This window comes from Gopherus flavomarginatus, chromosome 7 (assembly GCF_025201925.1).
Source record: "Gopherus flavomarginatus isolate rGopFla2 chromosome 7, rGopFla2.mat.asm, whole genome shotgun sequence".
Lineage (NCBI taxonomy): Eukaryota > Metazoa > Chordata > Testudines > Testudinidae > Gopherus > Gopherus flavomarginatus.
In genome coordinates this window covers 81699176-81718072 of record NC_066623.1, presented here as the reverse complement: position 1 = coordinate 81718072, position 18897 = coordinate 81699176, and the positions used below count along the sequence as shown (strand labels likewise).

General features: G+C 40.4%; 1 protein-coding gene across 1 annotated transcript; it reads right to left on the bottom strand.

The window, feature by feature from the left end:
* Positions 1-647: 647 nt before the first annotated feature.
* On the bottom strand, positions 648-10505 carry F3 (coagulation factor III, tissue factor). The gene is made up of 6 exons (XM_050960985.1): positions 10089-10505; positions 7941-8055; positions 4358-4542; positions 3738-3919; positions 3442-3601; positions 648-1717 (listed from the first exon to the last, which is right to left on the bottom strand). The coding sequence occupies exons 1-6, from the start codon at positions 10174-10176 to the stop codon at positions 1572-1574; spliced, it is 876 nt and encodes a 291-aa protein (XP_050816942.1). The 5' UTR covers positions 10177-10505; the 3' UTR covers positions 648-1571.
* Positions 10506-18897: the final 8392 nt, after the last annotated feature.

Sequence of the window (18897 nt, the reverse complement as noted above, 5' to 3'; positions counted from 1 at the left end):
TGCGCACCACTGGGCTAGAGTACAGGAGTCAGAACTAGGAAAACTTGGTTTTATTCCTGGATCCATTGGGTTGCTGTGTTGCCTTAGCCCAGTTATGAATCATCTCAGTGACTCTGCTACTTCAGCTGTAGAACAGGCATACAAATATTTACAGTATTTTACCTTCTCTTATAGCAAATCCTGTATAATGCAATAGAGATTATACTAATAGAGTTCTATATAAATTGCTCTAAATGTTTATAGAACGTAAAGGAATGGGACATGCCTACTGTAGGTTGGTATAAAAATTCTTCAAGATGCTATTCATTCCCTAATAAATTCAATAGGACTGTTCCTTAGGGCAGTTAAAATGATTTGATGGCAACAGCTGACAAGCACTAAACATAACTACAGTAAATATTTTTAAATATCTAGAGATGATACAGCAAGCCAGGCTATACTAGTAACATATGAAGCAGGATTAATCAGGAATTAATACAAAAGTAAGAGCAATCCAGGACACTTCATGACTTTTTGTCCAGTTCAAGAATTGTGTCTTCTCACACATGGTGTTTTTCCCCTCTACAGGGTAGCTGACTGGGTGTTCTGTTTTACAAAGCAATAATCTGAGGCCTGAGTTTCTAAAAGAGGCCAAGTTCTGCTCCACATATTTCTTAAATCCATGTTTAACTTTATTTCTAGAAGGAACATTGCTCTGCAATAATGAGTCTTTTGTTTTCCCATTCACCTTTATTTCCAGTAAGAAAGTATATTAAATAAGTTACAATATATACAAATATACCAATATAAAAATTATTCCCATTTATAAAAATCATAAATATATTAAATTGTAGTAGTATGAGGCACCTCCAAATCATATCACCAAAGTAGTTCATTTATATAGACATCCCATTATAAAAATAAGTCATCTCTCAAGTGTTTAATCATCAGTATAATATAAGTGATAAATTCTACTTCCTATTGAGTATGTGCAGGAAATTAGTTACCTATTGATTCAAATGAATTGCAAATATTGCAAATTACTAATTTTACTACTTGGAGTTGTCTAAAGTATATTTAAAAGGTTAGACAAGTAATTCTGTCTCTATATTGATAGCAGGTTCCTCTTTTGAAAATTACTGTTAGTTTGGATCTGTTGTATTATGGTTTTGAATGTTAAGTTTTTGATATGGTACTCTCACCACCTCACAAGTGAACTTGTTAGGATGTCATATAGACAGTCATAGGTTATCAAAACTAAATAAATATCAACTGCTATACAGAATAACCAATTTAAAATTGACTTATCCAAAAAGTGCAGAAGGAATAGTAGTGTTTTCATACTTGTGAGCTAACATTTCATCAGTTTACTAACATTGTTAAAATCAAAATAAAACAGGGTATAAAAAGTAGTGGTTTTTTGCTTTAAATATAAAAAAAGTTTCACAGAAACAGGAAGTGTTCCTTTAAACTTAAGTAAAGGTTAATAATATTTAGAGACAGTAGTTTTTCCCCACAAGTACCATAAGTGTTTCTGTCTGGGAATGCAGCAGCATTCGAAGTAGTAAGAAAAGGCACTTCTTGTGTTTTTCTTAAACATCATTAAGTGGCATGGTTTCTTTTTCCTTTGCAGCTTTTGTTTTCTTGCATTTGTACAGGGCCACAGACAAGCCAATGATTGTAATGAGGATTACAATGGCTGCAGCTGCTATGATAATAAACACTTCAGTTGCGTAGGCTGGTTGGGGGAGAGGGGAGGGGAAGAGAGAAAAAGCAAGCAAAGAATTAATAGCTCATCAGTGCATACAAATTTTTATATAGTGGTAATTTGCTTTAGCTTAATGTAATAACTAACATGGGTCCCAATTCTACAAAAGGTACTGAATACTCCCATGAGGTGCGAAAACCATTCAGGTCCCCTTGAAGCCAGTCCCTTCCTATGAGGGACTCCGCACCTCAAAGGATCAGGCCCTAAGTTACAGCCATAAATGTCATGCTTGTGCAACCATTTTGTACACTAACAAACTTATTCTAGGGTTTTAAACTGCCAAAAACAAAAATAGTTTGTACAAAGTTCACTGAACTCATATTTTGTGATATCACATTGAAAATTCTATATTGAGGGAATGGTTTATTTTTTGGATGGTGCGGAGAGGACAATGAGGTTTTGGGAGAAGAAAAGGTTTCTGCTTATTAATATAAAATGCACAGATTCTGTCCCTATTGGGAAAGAGGAGGGTGCATAAGGGAGAGCTGACAGCACTGATTTACAACCTGATATACGGTATTTTCAGTAAAATGTTTGATACCAATGAAAGGTAAAGCTTAAAAAACAAACAACCTCCCCCCAAAAAACAAAAACCCCCACACACATACACACACCTTTCCTCCGCCCCTCCCCTCAAACAACTACTATCAAAGGGCACAATGGATAAGTCTTTTTTCCAGTGTCATTCCCTCACTGACCTCTTCATTGTTTCATAAAGAGCTTATATATTTGCCTGGTTGGACACATTTTTAAATAAACTTTGGGGAAAACGTAGTTAGGATTATGGGCGCTGCAACTTGAAGGACAGTAAACCTTAAAACAGTGGTTCTCACACTTTTGGACTGGTGACCCCTTTCACATAGGAAGCCTCTGAGTGTGACCCCCCCCCAATAAATTAAACACACTTTTAAATATATTAAACGCCATTATAAATGCTGGAGGCAAAGCAGGGTTTGGGGTGGAGGCTCACAGCTTGCGACACCTCCCCCCCCCGCCAATGTAATAACCTTGCAACCCTCTGAGGGATCCCAACCCCCAGTTTGAGAACCCCTGCCTTAAGAGATCACCTGCACTTGAGAAAATGACTAGAGCACAGGGAAAAAGCAGGAGTTAGCCTCATTCAAATATATGGGCAGCTCCTACTGACTTTAAGTCTTACATAGTTTACTGGCATGCATCTCTAAAGGCTTCACTATGCAAGTACTCACTATTGGGCCACTAGTTGGGAAAATTTCATGTAAACTAGTATTTATCAAAGGCAAGAAAAGGGAAAAAAGAAAAATATAGGCCCAATGATGAGGCAGTTTGAAATTTCAGTGAAAAGTCATCAATGCAGGCCACTCAAAGAGGAAAAACATTTTTTAAGCAAACGGGTAATTGTGGATGATGGACAAAGGTGGGATGTTAAAAAATGCTCAGTGTTGGCCTAACTCAGCTTCCACCAAAGTCAATGGCAATTTTGTGATATGGTAGAAATCTCAGTGATGGTTACCTCATGGAGATTTCTTCTCACGGGTTTTCCATGTGGGAGGGGTAAAACGGTCCATAGTAATTTAAACAGGAAGCCATTTATTCTGGAATCAATAAAACTTCTATACCTCAATGTTTCATACAGAGAATTAGAATTTTTTGTTGAAAATGCAAGAGACAGCAAGAAAAAACCAGTCTATTTACTTGTTTCACCAGATACGTACCAGCCGGGCCGTCTTTCCAATGACGGGTACAATTCATATTGCTTTCTTGACTTTTGCGGTTTTCTCTGCGAGAGAGAATAGTTGCCTGTACATAGAAGCAGTAGTTCTCCCCTTTGTCAATGCTTATTTCAAACTGATTACTTTTTGTCGTTGCCTCTTTCTATGTATAAAGAAAAAAAAAAAGACACTTTCTTCAAGACATTCTTTTAAAAGGTTTAGCTCTTAATAGCACAGAAGTTTTGTAAATACAAAACATACAAAATTAGAGGTATAGGAAGTTGAAAATAAGGGCTTACCTTTCCTGTACTTAGATCTTTCCAATAATAGAGTGTATATTCCAGGTCATTTTTAAAAATTTCTCTGATACTTTTAAAGCTTGTATTAGGAAATCTGTATGGTGTAAGTGGATCTTCAACCAACACTTTCAGCTTGGAGTCAGTTAGTTCATAAGTTTCAATCCCTGGTTTCCCAATTGTAGCTAACATAGAAACATTTTTAGAATTAATTCCAGGCATAGTAAAAACTTTATTTGCAAAATATCCTTTTCACACAACATTCTCTACTACCACCTCATCAAAACAAAATACCTCACACACAATCTCTTTACTTTACCAGGTTTAAACACAGTGTCTATGTAACACAGTGACTGGCACAATCAATGCATATTAATAACATTTCAACCTAGTGCATGGGGCTCACATAAAGCTCTAGACACCACTTAAATCCTGTGTTAAGAGAGAAAGTGGTGCATGAGGTCTTATGAAGTCCCCCGCAGTGGGCTAAAAGGTGGTCAAGCACCACAAGAGCAAGAACCTAAGCAGAAAAACTAGGCTTAATCCAAGCCCCACTGAATTAATTGGAGTGATAGGAAAAAATGGGATGTGATAACAGACCATTACTAGGCAATCCTACTTACTCTGATTGTAAGGTGTGAATTTTGGGGAGATTGCGTAAGGCGGCTCCTCAAACTTCTCTGTCCCGGAAAGCATTTCAGACACTATGTGTGCAGTATAGGTGTCTTTTACCTTCTCCAGTTTGTCAGTAACATCACATTCTGTTTCTTTTGTGTGGACGCATGCTTTTTCCCAGTTTGAGTTGATTCTGAAAGGAACGAAGAATGAAATATTGATATAACACTTTCTGAACAAAATTTCATGCATATGCATACATTCATGCATGTCCTATACAATGCCTGGGATAAAATGGTTCCCAGTAATTGTCAAAGTCCAGAATTTTTACAATGTCTTCTGAATACATCATGCTTGTACCTGTAAACCATAGTCTGTGTAGTTGAGTGTAAAAATCCAAACTATGCAAACATGCTTGATTCATAGTTTAAAAAGTTGAAACAAGCAACTAAAATTTAACTCACAATGAACCAATCTACCTGCCTTCTCTGTCAATCTGCAATGTATAATTAAGGAAAGCTGTTTTCTTCAGGGTATGCTTTGATTTGATAACATTTTCAGGTCTGTACATTTAGCAGGAAATTGCCACTCTGAATAATTTTGACACCCGTCATTTCCCCCGCTCAAATCTGTATAGAAAGTGGTAAGAGGTGAAATGTTCACAAATGCCTCAGTGACTAAAGATAATGGGACTTAGGCTCTTAAGTTACTTAGAGCCTTTGAAAATTTTATTCAAAAGCAGTAATACATTTCCAGATATGTCCTAAAGAACCTCTAACTATCTTGAATGGACTGCTAGGGATGTGGAGGAGGGGGATCTGATAGGGACCTATACATAGTTCATAAAAGAGACAATTAAATATTCTAGCAAATGTCACTTGTTTACTAGATATTCTGCATATGGGTATGGGCCTGGGCATAATTAAAACCATGTAACAACATAATCAGTACTAGTCATACAGGAAGAAAAGCTTCTGTTCAGATACATTAAGTAATAATTGACTGCAAAAAAATGAGACAAACTTCTCTGGGTGTCTAAATGGCAAAGAGGAGGGGTGCAGTTTGTGTATTTTTCAGAAATTAAAACAAGCAGATTTTTTTAAAGATATTTGCAAATGGAAAAAAGCGTCTTTGTCCCTTTTTGCTTCCTAATGATATAAAAAGGAAGCAAAAAAATTAAGCTTACATATATTTAAAAGCAGAAATATCAAATCTGGCCTCCTCTGTTTTTGCTGGAGAATCAAAGGACAAGTGTGAGGGCTTTCACGTAGTTCAGCTGAAATGGCAGGAGTGTTAAGTGTATGTTAACAAAGGGGTTTTCCTCCACGTGTTTGTCAGAATTTTTAATTAAATAGGAGTTTGCTCAGATTTCAGTTTCTTGTGATGTCATAATTCTATTAGTTTCAAAGTGGTTTACAGAGTCCTCTAGAAAAGACAGGGATGATAATACCTGATCTTCATACACAGGAAAAAACAAACAAACAAAACCACACACACACACACCAATAACCCATCTTTGTGGATTTTTTAAAATCCATAATAAGGAAGCAAAAAAGGACACAAACTTTTAAAGGTAAGTTATCTTTTTTCTCTGTCCATGAAAAAAATCCCACCTTGCCTGTGCACAGTAACTTTTTAAAAATTCCCATAAATGAAATCCTATTTGAGACACAATGCCCTACAATTATTCTTAGCACAAGCACTGTGTTTTTGAAATCTTTGGCCCCTTAATTTATGTATATAATTTGTAAAAATTAAGGCTCCAAGATTTGAAAAACAAAACAAACAGTGCTTATGCTAAGAATAGTTATGTCTATATTAGTACAGCTGTGGAGATCTACAATACTTGCTAACAAATCTCCTTGTACAGCCGTCTTCAGTTTAAAAATTAACGATATAGGCCACACCCATTCCCTGCAAGTAACAAAGGTTACTTAAACTTACATTGTTTAGCAGTTCTCTCAAGTTTCCATCCTTTTAGAAGTCTAAATCAACTAAAATACTATTTAGCTTTCTTGTGAATCATTAATTGAAACTAATTGTGTTAAAGACACTTCTGCCTATGAAACTACATGCAAGAAAATCTGAGACATATTCTTGAATTAGGACCAAATCCTGCTTGCCTTACTTGCACAAACAGTCATATTCAATTCAGTTTGATTACATACAGTGAGAATTTAGCCCTACAAAAGAGCCAAATAAAAGTAAAAGGACTAGATTTAGGCACCTGAAGATGAAAATAGTATCCAGTGGGATTTTTTAAAGCGCTTAATGCCTAACTCCATAATGTCTGGATCTTACACCGCAAGTCAGGTGAGCAGACTGCTGCACTCATATGGTGTACCACTGAGATAGATGGAACTCAGTGTGAGTGCAGCAGTAAACGTGCCTGGATCACAGTGCAGGATTGGGGCCTGTGTCCATTTGTGTCTGTAGGCGTGGGCCCTTAGGCTTCATTATATCAGTGGTTTTCAACCTTTTTCCATTTGTGAACCCCTAAAAAAATTTCAAATGGAGGTCTGAACCCCTTTAGAAATCTTAAGACAGTCTGCGGACGCCCAGGGTTCTGTGGACCACAGGTTGAAAACCAAACTGCATTATGCCATTCTGCTTAAACATTTGTCTTTATATTGATTTTATAAAGGCTGTGTCAGGAACATGGCAAAGTACGTTTAACCCCACCCCATGTGCACAGAGAAAAAAATCCACAAGTGTTATTGGGTATTTCACCCATTGCTCATGAAATTTAGCCTCCAGTTGGAGACACTGGAACATGCCAGAAAGTATTATAGTACAATGCTTTCTGAAAATGTGCAGACGGTTAATAATGCAGTTTCTCTTTGGGGCATGTTCAGTCATTGTTTTCATGTTAATTCATAGACTCTGTGCACAGTGAGTATTTCATATGTCAGTTTTGTAATAAAACATAAAATTAGGCACTTAATATGTGCTTATTAGCCCAGTGTTTTGTAAAAGTCTAACATTAATGTTATAAGCCATGAATTGGTGTAAGTCTAGGAAGTTAGATGGAGGGGTCATTTTTTTTTAAGGTTATCCAGTGAGAATAAGTAATACTGATTCACTTAACTAATACATTAATCATTAAATTAGCATAAAATTAGTCATATCTCAACATTAAAAAGAGGGAATTGTTTTATAGATGAAAACTATGGTGTTTTTTTAAATGTAGAAGATCAAATCTACACAGTGATCATGAAGGGGTGTAATGTTGCAAAATATTTTGGGCCAAGTTTTCTAGCACCAGGTGGCCTGTACTTAAACCACAGCGTCAGGATCTAGATGTGTACATTTTATTTCTAGAACGAGCAGAATCAGAGCCCGGAATCAGGTACACCTGCACTTGGAAGCAACCAAAACTCAAGATAGAGATCATAACTTTCCTAAAAGTTCTCATGTTCGGACTCTGCATTACATTCATAGACTCAAGATATTTCAAATATTCTACTGTGACTACACTTTTTTCTGCCTCAATCACAAATGTATTTTTAAAATTTACATTCACTTTTAGTGAGCATGGAGAGAAGGGCAGGGGTACACCAGGCACTCGGACTTACAATTATATCTACTTACCCAGATATTTTTACTGTATAGACATAGTTGGTTGGCACAGGTTGCCACTGTAGTATTGTTTTGAAATTGATTGATGACCAAGTTATATTAACTGCTGTTGACAGTTCTGAATTACCTTTAGAGACCAAAAAAAAAAGAAAGAAAGTTATGAGTCACACTGTGTGGAGCTCTAAATTGATTAGATTCCCTATTTAGGAGAAGTGAGATTTCTCTAAGTATGTATCTGTGATTATAGTAAAATTCCGTTTGTGAGAAATAATTCACAGAAATCATACTCATTTTACTTCTGCCATGGGAAATTCCTTTTTACTGCTGAATGTGGGAAGGAAGTTCCTCTTCTTTCCCTTGGTGATCTGAATCTTTTGTAATTCAGCACAGTTGTTTCCCTGGCCACCAAATCAAATGTGCAGAAAGACCATTTGATACATCTAGTGTTTCCTTCTGCTGTTTAAGCCAACACAAGCATTTTATAATGAGTTTGCAAAGACTTGAAGAAAATGTGAGATTTTGCATAATATTTGACATTCATATTTACCATATACAGTATAGGTAAAATTCATCTACAGTTATAGTTGCTGTGGAATCCAGTAACTGAATTTCCTGATTTTTATTCAGATGAATTCTCAGCCATAGTAATTGCATATTATTTGTATTTTTCTTTTAAAAAGCACACAGACAAGCAAATTGCATACTAAAATAAACACAGAATTTCATTCTATAAAAGTGTCTAATCAGTTAAATAGTTATGTTTATGTAAACACGTTTAGTGTTCTGTGCATAAATAAAAATTAGTCAAGAAAAATAAGTGCATGTATATTGTATTATTGTTTACTCTAATATTAATTTTCTTAATTTTCAACCATTTCTGATCACAAATTTAATGAAGTCTGAATTCAGCTTAAAGAACTAGAAGTATGTGAAAAACGTACAACACTTGCCGAAGCACGGGAGTAGAGCATTAAAAAGGTCATACATTCCACACAACCACAATAAAATAGAAGTGATTGTTTTAGAATCTTTTATAATTTATTTGTTTGCTTGTATGAATATCACCTAATTGATGTGCCTTTAAAACAAAAAATATATAGCCAAAAATTAGAGATGTCCAAACGGGCGATATTGAAAAGAAACTCCCAATAATTCCAGTCAAACGTTGGTCGGTAACCAGGCCAGCACATATAATTATTAATAAGTTTAAGTGCCTCCTCTCCTTCACCTTACTACATTTAAAATACGTTAACATAAAATCACGCTCTAGCGTACCCATGAAGAACTGTAAAACTGAATCTTATCTTTGAAAAGCCACCTTTGCATTAAAAGGGAGAAAAAAAGTATGGGGCATTTCCCAGAAAGGGGAATGGGAAAATCCTAGTGTGCTCATGGGCTCCCCTGGCATCAGTTTAGATTTCAGCAGAACTCTATTGATTTCACTGGTGCTTCATGGAGGTATGTGGTTCATTTGTGGGGTCTGGCCCCAAGTACATAGCTCCCACCAAACATCCCCAGCAAAGGAGGAAAGCCAAGTTAGATGATGGGGAATTCCAACACAACAGAGTAACTCTTGGCCCTTTAGCTACAGAAAACGTGTATGGGGTTTCTAGCCACTGATCATGCCAGGTGCAGGAACCAAACCAGTCACAGCATCTTGTGCCACACAGGATGCTCCTGGGTTATGTTTTTATCCTCAAAATCCCTCCTGCAACCTCACTTCTCCATTGGCATACCCAGGCTCCATGCCTGACACAGAGTATCAGGGGTGGAAGGAACCTCAAGAGGTCATCTAGTCCAACCTGCTGCTCAAAGCAGGACCAATCCCCAGATCCCTAAATGGCCCCCGCAAGGGCTGAACTCACAACCCTGGGTTTAGTAGACTAATGCTCTAACCACTGAACTATCCCTTCACTAGCCTTGACACTACCAACCCCCCCGGCAGGAGCAGCATGTCCCACACTTATCTCTGTGTGCCCCTTGCCCCCTGCGGCGGGCAGCCCCTCGGCCGGCACAGCGCAGGCAGACTGGTTCGTGGGGCGCCCCACGCTGGAACAAGCCGCAGAGAGGCAGCTCCGTACAATAACATGGGACCGGTGCAGGCAGCCCCGAAGGCACCTGGAGGCGCTGGGCACGCAGCCCCGAGGCAGCAGCACGCACCTGAGCAGGGGTCCAGCCGGGAGAGCAGCGCGGCCAGGAGCAGCGCCCGCCGCCAGGCTGCAGCTAAGGCGTCCAAAGCGCTCGCCATCCCTCGCGTCGCGTCCTGCGCCCTCGGCAGCGGGGATCCGGCCGGAGCGGAGCGGAGCGAGGCAGGTACCGGTACCGTAACAGCTGCTGCCGGAGCAGAGTCTGCCAAGGAGGTGGGGTTGACGCTATTTGTAGCCCCGCGTTGCCCCCGCCGGGTGCCCGGCCAGGGAGCCAGACGGGGCGGGCTGGGGATGAGTCACGGGCGGTGATTCAGCTGCTGCGCCTGCCGCACGGAGGTGCGGAGCTCTGAGCCGCTCCCCTAGGCCAGGTGCCCGGGGTCAGGGGACAGAGCGACCGAGGCGGGGGCCCCGGCGCTGCTGCTGCTGCTGCTGCGGGCTGAACCGCGGAAGCTGCTTGTGCTGCTGCGAGTGGTGCAATATAGAGGCGGGCAGAGAAGTGAAACCCCAGTTCCCTGGAAGAGCCTGGGGCGGGGGTGTGGGAGACGCTTCTCCCTGACCCCGCTTTTCATTTCCTCCCTGCCTGGCGGAAGAGGGCAGCAGAGGCCGCGGAGCTCTGCTGTTCTGACCTAGCCTGACCCCTTCCCTTGCTTTACCCGTGCACGCAGCAGGCTGCGTCGGGGGATGGGCTCGCTGGCCAGGCCTTCAGGAAGGATGGGATCGCACCTCGGGAGTCTGCAGCCTGTGCTTCGGGGGCACACCTTCGCCCCAAAGAGGGGCACAAAATGGTGGTTCAGTTCATCGCTGGTCCCGTCAAGGGGTGCGGCGGTAAAGGAACAAATTCTGGAACCTCATGGGCATGACAGCATTTTCATCTGTCCTCTGATACTGGCCGGTTCTGGGGCCATGTGCCCCTGAGGGATTGCAGCAGGTGTCCGGTCTCAAACTGGAAAGGAGAGGGGAGAAAGTTATTCAAACAGGCCTGTTTTTGCAGTGTTCTTTTATTTCGTACCTGGATTTCAAGGTGGTGGATGCACCTTTCTGCACCATGTATTGGGGTGGCCAAAGTTACTGGCCCTCTGACGGGGCAGCTCTAGGTATTTTGCTGCCCCAAGCACGGCAGGCAGGTTGCCTTTGGCAGCTTGCCTGCGGAGGTCCCCGGTCCCGCAGATTCGGTGACACGCCGGTGGGAGGTCCGCCAAAGCCGTGGGACCAGTGGACCCTCCGCAGGCATGCCGCCAAAGGCAACCTGCCTGCTGCCCTTGCGGCAACCGGCAGAGCGACCTCGTGGCTTGCTACCCCAGGCATGTGCTTGGCGTGCTGGTGCCTGGAGCCATTCCTGCCTCTGAGCTGCATATGACAATGTTCAGAAGTTTAAGAACCGGGGCACGCCTGCCAGGGCTCTCGTCCTTAGCCCTGCAGGAGGTACCTGACAGAGCTCTGGACCCCCCCCGGCCCCCCGCACTGGGCAGTCTGGTAGGTGGAGATGGGGGCTCCACAAGCCACACTTTAACAGTATGTGGCTTGTGAGGTACAGTTTGGCCATCCTTCCCATATATCCATGTAGCTCATATCTGTATCTATATAAAGATCTGCCACTCTTTCTTATCCCCTAGTATTGGCGCCTTGTAATTACAGCTGTGTGAAACTTTGGAACAAAGGGCAGAATGGTAATTTATTTTTATGCTTTATTACAAATTCAAAACTTTGGCCAGGTGAGACAAATTTCTTGAGTGCATGTGGGCTGATTTGTGGTTATTGGTGACATATGCACAAATAATTGGTTTACATAATTTACATCTGAAACCTGGTAAAACTGTGAATTGAGCTGAGTTGTACTTTGTGATTTTGGTCCATTCAGACCCCAGACTCAAACACTGAGGAGGTATAAACTCCATCTGGAACCTCCCCGAAACCTCCCCAAAAAACCCCAAACTGGAAAAAATGTTTTGCATGAGATCAAGCACACAGGGGTTTGCACAACCCTACTTGGGATGAATTTGTGAAGGTGTATCATTATTACCATCTATTGGAAATAATTGCCTGCTCAAATAAGATATCAGAAAAACAAGAGGAATTGTTCTTATTCAGCAAATTAGAATCTTGTAGCTTTTGAAGATGAAAGTCTTGTGTGCATAGGTGTTGGAGGTCCTGCTGCACCCCCTGGCTTGAAGGGGTTTCCATCATTTACAGAGGTCACACTTTGGTTCAGTGGCTCTCAGCACCCATGCTATACACATTGTTCCAGCATCCCTGTTTCTGTGTAAACTCTCATGCCTTTCCATTATGATAATCTGATATGGACCATTCCTTGAACTGTCCTACCAACATTCTCCCCCCACCCTTTTTTTTTTAAATTTAAGTATTTATAAAGCACTCATCACCATAGTATTTGAATACTTCTCAAGTGTTTATGGAGTTGGTCTCATAATATCCCTGGAAAGGAGGAACATATTATACTAGTTTTACAGATGAGGTGCTGAGAAGATAAGTAACTTGTACAAAATCATGTAGGAAGCCTGTAACCAGGTCTCATTGGACCCAAGTCTTCTGAGTCCTAGTTAAGAGCCCTAACCACAAGCCTATCCATGCTCCGACTACATCATCCTGACTTCTCCTCTCTCCATCTCTTTTTCTGACTAGGACTGCTTACTTCTCTGCCTCACTTTTTTATTTTTATTTTTTTTTAAACTCAGCCTTAAGAACAGAAGTTCTTTATGCTGCATGTGGATACTAGATATCCTGTTGCACCTTCCTTCCTGCATGCTGCCCTACTCTATTTTGCAGTGACCCCTCTGTCTGTGGCATTTCAGTATTTATTTATTTGGAGATCTGAAAAGTGCCAAATAAAATGTAAAATAGCAGCAATGGTATATATAGAAAATACTATCAAATGAGAAAGGGTATGTAGATTTTATGGTATGAAGCTGACTTCCTCTGTAATCAAAGTTGAATTTGACAAAGTCTAATGCTTGGAGTCTGTGGCAGAGAGAGAGGAGAGAAAAGGAAGGAAAGAAGAAAGAGGAGGTCAGCGTCTGTATATGTTTACAAAACATTTCAGCTTTAATTGCCTTTTACTTGCAGACTCAGCACATAAAATCTTTTAAACAGTCAGTTCTGTTTTGTAGTTTAAAAATAAATATTTAAAGACCAAGCTAAATTCAACCACCCTGTGTTGCATCATAATTAATCTAATCTATTTTAAGGTGCTTACATAGCTCATAATTTAAAATTATTTAGCAGCACTAGCCACAAAGTCTAATTTTTCTTCATTATTTTAGATTAAATTTCAGCATTGTATCCCACTATGCAGCTGCACTTTTCCAGCAGAAAGCTTGCTTTCTTTAACTCTGTATAACATTTTTATTGTATATATGGGATTAGATTGTCTTCTGCAATAAATTCTTTGATTACAAGATTATGACCTTGTAAATTCTTTGGTCTGTGTATTAATTTGAAGAGAAGTTTATATGGAGAAATCTTTTTCCTTTGGTTATAGAAAAGCCATTTATGTGAAGTTTTTACGCTCCCTTAAACGTCTATTTCTATTTAAATTTCCTTACAGTTTTGCTATAAGTAATGGAAAGTAAAAGCATAAGAATGGCTCTCAAGTTTACAAAGAAAAGCTTGAAAATGTGACCTGAGTGTATCCTAAAGGCTCAAAGAGCAAATAAAAAGATTCCCAAATATATTTATTTTTTAAAATCTCCTGATTTTAAGTCTGTCTCATGGTTTTTGAATGACTGAGGTCTATGAGAGTTTTACCATTGATTTCAATGAGGCTAGGATGTCACCCTATATTTTTAAGTATGGATGAAACACAGACAGACAGTTACCATAACTCATGGCTGAGCTGCATTCCTTAGGTCAGGAGGATGACCTTTTGCCCTCTTACATGCTTACATTGGAATGAAGGCTATTCAGCAGGGAGAAGGTATGCAAAATCTGGTGCATACTCATGTATACACTCCAGATTTTCATTCTGTGTTGCATATTTCGGGGAATCTCAACCATTAAACAGGATATAGAGCTTTAATTTGCCATTTTGTAATGTTTAGCAAATAAGTTTAGATCTATTGCCTGATTCTTGATGGGCCGAGCACTTGCAACTCCTATTGAAATCAGTGGGAGCAAGGGGTGCTTAGAACCACTAAAGATCTGTCTTCTTGCGAAGGCTTTATGAAAACTATTGATCAGATAGTAGAATTTCCAGGAAGTAATAATATAAGCAGTAGTAGTCTGCAGTTTTCATATATAAGATGTACTGATTACAGAAGATAATTCTAATGTTAAGTTATGTAGAAAAAAAATCACTGAAGTGCTATCTTACACATATCTGTCTTAAAACTCCGCAGGTCAGAAATCAGTAGAAAAAATGTGAAGTCAGACTTTTCACTGTGAATATGAAGGAGAATACACTGAAGTAAAACTTCATACTAATGTGAGGACGAACTCTGCCTGACCTTTACAGTGCCATGCAGGGGAAGGGCTGTGGATGGGAAAGGAAACAAGGAGCTTTTGCCCCACTGCCCTTTTCACTGCCTGTTGCCTAATGGCATATAGAATTTGAGTCCCTGTGTTCTGGGGGGTACTAGAGTCGCTCCTTTCCTGTCTCGTTTGAGGGAGTGATTGCACCTCAGAGAGAACAAGGTATGATACTGTCATAGTATAATTCCCAATTCTGAACCTGAGCATCCAAAATATGGGTACTAGCATGAATTCCCCTAAGCTTAATTACCAGCTTAGATCCTGTAGTGCTGCCACCAATCAGGACTTAGAGTAGAGTGCCTGATAAACTCTGGTCTCCCCCAAAACCTTCCCTGGGGACCCCCAAGACCCAAATTCCTTGAGTCTCACAAGAAAGGGGAATAAACCATTTCCCTTCCCCCTCCTCCCCTCCAGGTGTTCCCTCCCTGGGCTCCTGGAGAGATATACAGATTCAAGCTCCGTGAATCTAAACAAAGGGATTCCCCCTTCTCCTTTCTTCCTCTCAGATCTTTCCCGCCCTGGGTACACTAGGAGATCACCGTGATTCAAACTCCTTGAATCACAACACAGAGAAATCAGGTGGGTTCACCCCCTTTCTCTCCCCCTCCCTTTTCCTTCCCTGTTAAGTACAGACTCAATTCCCTTGAGCCTCAACAAGGGGAAAAATCAGACAGGTCTTAAAACCAAAACTTTTAATAAAAAAAAATAAAGAAAATCACTGTAAATTCAAGATGGAATATTACAGGGTCTGTCAGCTTAGAAACTGGAGAAAAAGCCTCCTCCAGCAGAAATACAATTTAAAATACTTCCAGCAAACTACACATTTGCAAATACAGAAACAATCAAAAGACTATAACCACCTTTCTTACTAAAATACTCACTATAAAAGACTGTAGCAGGGAGATTGGCAAGAAAACTGGTTGCCCATCTAGTCCCTTCCAGGACCCAGAGAGAACAAAGCCAAACCCAAAAAACACAAACAAAGGCTTCCCTCCACTGAGATTTGAAAGTATCTTGTCTCCTAATTGGTCCCCTGGTCAGGTGTTTGGTTGCCTGTTTGTTAACCCTTTACAGGTAAAAGAGACTTTAACCCTTAACTATCTGTTTATGACAGATACCAAGGCCACTATTTCAATATCATGTCCTCAGTCCAATAAATCCTGGCCGTGGTACTGAATCTTAGGCCCTGTCTGAGGTGGGAAAGTGACCCATTTCTGACAATCATCAGCACAGAGTGACCTCGACTCCCCTCAACTAATATTGAAAACCGTTTATCTGTTAGTATAGATGGGATAAAACCACCCTGGTGGAATGTAGTCAACACCATGAGTGGGACCAACAGGAAAACCTTTATTGACAACTTTTGTCAATGACAGGTCACATTCCTTCTGTAGAATGACCATTTATGTTACATTATCATTATCTTTTGTATTAATATGCCCAGAGATGTGTTTGGCCTTGTGATAGGGTGTCCTGCACAGAGCCTCCAGGGGTGAAGATGGTTAGGTAGGCCAATTAACTACCCAGGCTGCACTTGGAGAAGGAGCCAAGGAGCAGAGATTAATTAGATGAGGCTCAGCTGGAGGCCTGTATAAAGCCCAGGAGCTGAGCACAGAGGGAATTGCAGGGAAGTAGTCTGCAATCACTCCCTGAGAGAAGCAAGGCATGTGACTAACAAAGCCAGAGACTGGGCATAGCTAGATAGGTGGGAAAGGTTCAAGGGGAAAGCCGCAAGGTATAGGATTATGTGCAGACATTGGCTGCTGAGGAGAGGATCCCTGAGCTGGAACCCGGAGTAGAGGGCGAGTCTGGGTTCCCCTATCAGCCACTGAGGAAATGGCACAGACCTGGCAGTGGAGAGCAAAACAGTTTCAACACCAACCACTTTGTACACAAACTTCATACAAAATTACTAACACAAATAGAATCCATACACTGACACCAGCAATGGTAATAGGTCCATTACCTAGGGCAGATGGGGCTTTGAAACTGTTTTCCATGCAAAATCTTTATAACACTTAAACTAGTATGTTTAAGACTTTGCCCTTCTCTAAGAATATTTGGAATAGATATTAAACAAAGATCCATTGAATTTGTTCTCTGCTATTGGCACACCACAACTGTAAAGCATAGTTTCCTGAGAAGGCTGAGCCTATACCACTTCACCTGCACAATTTCAGCTTCACCTGTGCTACAGGCAATGCTCCTAATTCTGTAACCTTTCCTCTTGTTGAGTAGTAGTTAGTTGCTAGTGTGAATAATCCTACTAATAGAGTCTGTCAGTTTCAGGGAAACTGTATTGGTATTCCTCCATCCTTTGTCCATTCCAGGAGTGCCCAGTCAGGTCTCTAGCCATCACTTGTCTCTGGGACCCACATCCCACTCCCTTCTGAATGGGGGTTTGAGGCTCCATAGTCCACTGCCATACACAGCAATGTCCCAGGCATCCAGTCTACCTAAAGGCGAGCGCCTGTGCTTTGCTTTCTCTCCCAGGGCTACGGCCAGCGTATTGCTGGCAGTTTATAAGTTACCACATATCTCTTTCTCAGCAGAGTACATTTATTCAGAATAAAAAAGCATACAGAGAAAATACAAAAAACATTAGATGGATTTACAAGCTTACTAAACATACCAGAAATCACCTTCTCTTCTACCTGGGGAGTCTGGTAGACCAACATCCCTTTCAGCAAGGGTTGAGGCCTTTCCTTGGGCATAAGGCCCTTCCTGCTTGCTGAATCAAAAAGAAGCCTCTGACTCTGTTTCAACTCAGCCTCTTATACCCAAAGTCCTTTCTTTGTGTCCTGATCTTTGGAAAACCCAGTTTGAACCAGTATATGCAAACCAACTCAGAAGGTGGTACTTTTAGTCCCAGAGGTCATCACTCCTCATTGGTTTCTTCCTGGAGGAGCTGTAGTAACCCTCCCTCATGGAGTAGAACACAATTGTAAACCATTCATAAATTCAATAATGGTCCCAAAGGTACTGCATAGGGTTACAGTATTCACCACAGAGGCTCTCTACACTAGGAGCATGTTGTCTGTATCACTATGCCAGTATGCTGTACCAACAAAAGGTGTCTCATATGCCAAAATACCTTTTCAATAGGCATTCCTGTTTGAAAAAACTGTGCTTTTACTCGTATAGCTTAGGCCAGCCTCTACCGCCAGCGAAGTAAACTGTACTGACAAAAGCTTAGTTTTGCTGGTAAAACTGCATCTGAACTAACAGTTTTTGCCAACAGAGCTTTGTTGGTCAAAGATCACACCTCTTCATACCCTTGACCAATATAGCTATGCCAGCAGAACTGTGTAGTGTAGTTATGGCCATACTCTCATGAATAAGATTTGAAATACTGAGTACAAATTTTCCTTCAGCCTTTTTTGTCTCCAAAAGAAATTTATACTGAAGTACATTCATGATATTTATAGATGACTGCTGCTTTCACGCTGCTTCTCAAATCTTTATTTAACAAACCCGAATGGCCTACATTATTGTGAGATGAATTTATATATCTTGCATCATTGAATTAAGTGCAGTAGGTTGCAACATAATCAAATAAAGTGTCGTGTAAGAGGAACAACTCTAAAGGAACAACTCTAACCTGTTCATACCTATAGTAATGTAATACACACTGTACCCTAAAATCTCATTCACAGATCTAATGCTGTCAGATACGTATTCCTATAAAGATGTGCATACACATTCCACTGTCTTTTAAGAACTGTCCAGCATTATAAAATTTTAACTTTGGATTAATAAAAGGCTGTATGGCAAATGAGGACATAACTGTATTTAGTACTAGTAAGTAATGCTGAAATAGTCCCAAATTACTGTACAAATCAATTCCTTATCCAATTCCAACCCATTTGCCAACAGAAAAGACCCATTTTAAACATCACAAAGTGTGTTGCAGGGGAGGGGATTTTGTATCAGCAGCACTTTCCCCCCGGGGATTCAAGCACTTTGCAGCTATTAATTAATTTAGCCTCATAACACCCAGTGATGTGGAAGTATTATCTCCATTTTACATTTCCTTCTTGTCTTGATTTCCTGTTGACTTCTATTCCTTTGCTTTTACACAAGATCATCCTTCCTCTCTGATTAAAAAAGCAGAATAACCAGGGTTTGAACTCACTGGAAAAATTGAAGTACTATAATGATGATAAAGGAGAAATCCCAAAAAATAAAAATATTTTTTCAGATACCTCTTTAAATATCTAGAAAGTTGAATAATCAACTTGTACCAGCCCTCTGCACCGGGTGAATTTACCCAGAATGATATGGAGTCTTTTCTGTTGTATTTGTACTGGTCATACACAGCGTTAAACTCAGCAGGC

Excerpts from the sequence above, each read along its gene's own strand:
- F3 (XM_050960985.1), bottom strand. The coding sequence starts at position 10,176 with ATGGCGAGCGCTTTGGACGCCTTAGCTGCAGCCTGGCGGCGGGCGCTG. Across the intron at positions 8,056-10,088 it reads CCGGCTGGACCCCTGCTCAG|GTAATTCAGAACTGTCAACA; the intron begins GTGCGTGCTGCT and ends TGGTCTCTAAAG. Across the intron at positions 3,602-3,737 it reads AAGATCTAAGTACAGGAAAG|AAAGAGGCAACGACAAAAAG; the intron begins GTAAGCCCTTAT and ends CTTTATACATAG.